This window comes from Buceros rhinoceros, unplaced genomic scaffold, assembly GCF_000710305.1.
Source record: "Buceros rhinoceros silvestris isolate BGI_N320 unplaced genomic scaffold, ASM71030v1 scaffold5181, whole genome shotgun sequence".
In the NCBI taxonomy this organism is placed as follows: domain Eukaryota; kingdom Metazoa; phylum Chordata; class Aves; order Bucerotiformes; family Bucerotidae; genus Buceros; species Buceros rhinoceros.
Genome location: NW_010395818.1, coordinates 13067 through 13715, shown reverse-complemented (window position 1 = coordinate 13715; position 649 = coordinate 13067). Strand labels below are relative to the sequence as shown.

General features: G+C 42.1%; 1 protein-coding gene across 1 annotated transcript in view; it reads right to left on the bottom strand.

Annotated features, from left to right (window-relative positions):
- Positions 1-427: 427 nt before the first annotated feature.
- The window catches only part of XAF1 (XIAP associated factor 1), a gene marked incomplete at its 3' end in the record, with an annotated part of 6128 nt that continues 5906 nt past the window's right edge, over positions 428-649 (bottom strand). Inside the window, 2 exon segments of the mRNA XM_010145665.1 lie at positions 428-469; positions 472-496. Of these exon segments, the coding sequence (XP_010143967.1) occupies positions 428-469; positions 472-496 (67 nt within the window).

Here is a 649-nt window from a genome sequence, read left to right as displayed (position 1 = left end):
CAGCTGGGGGTACTGCTTGGCACTATGAGAGCACTGCTTTTACTGAATATGCAACTTCTAATAGGCAGAAAAAATAGTTTTACTTGTCTATTCCTTCAGTCTCTGCTCAGTGTAGGAGCAGGCAGACCTGCGACAGAACATCCATTCTGCGAAACTTTTCGTTCTGCACTGTTCACGGTAGCATAATTTGAGACACACAATATGTGTTAGTCTGAGACAAGAGAGTGACAACATACTGGCTCTGCAATGCTTGCTTAATGCGACGCCGTGGGACCCACGGTGTGCTGAAATCTGAAGAGCTGTGTGATATTCTGAGTATTAGCCTTTCCAGATGCACTTCCTCTGCAAAATATCCCTATTAACCCCATGTAAAATAATCCTGAATGATGAATTAATTATGTTCTAAATTTCTGAAATTCTGCAGTACCTCTTTCTCCATGGCTTGATTTTTCTTTCATCCTAGCATTTCCAAAGATGTCAAACGTAGACACTTGATCTAGAAAAATAAGAAGCAGTCGTATCAGAGAATGTAACAATTCGACACGCAATCATTCGGTAGGGAGGCAACTGGGCCCCCTTGTTGGGATGGAAAATAACCCAGAGCTCCATCTCTGATACAGCTGAGATATAATCATAATGTTTGCTCAGC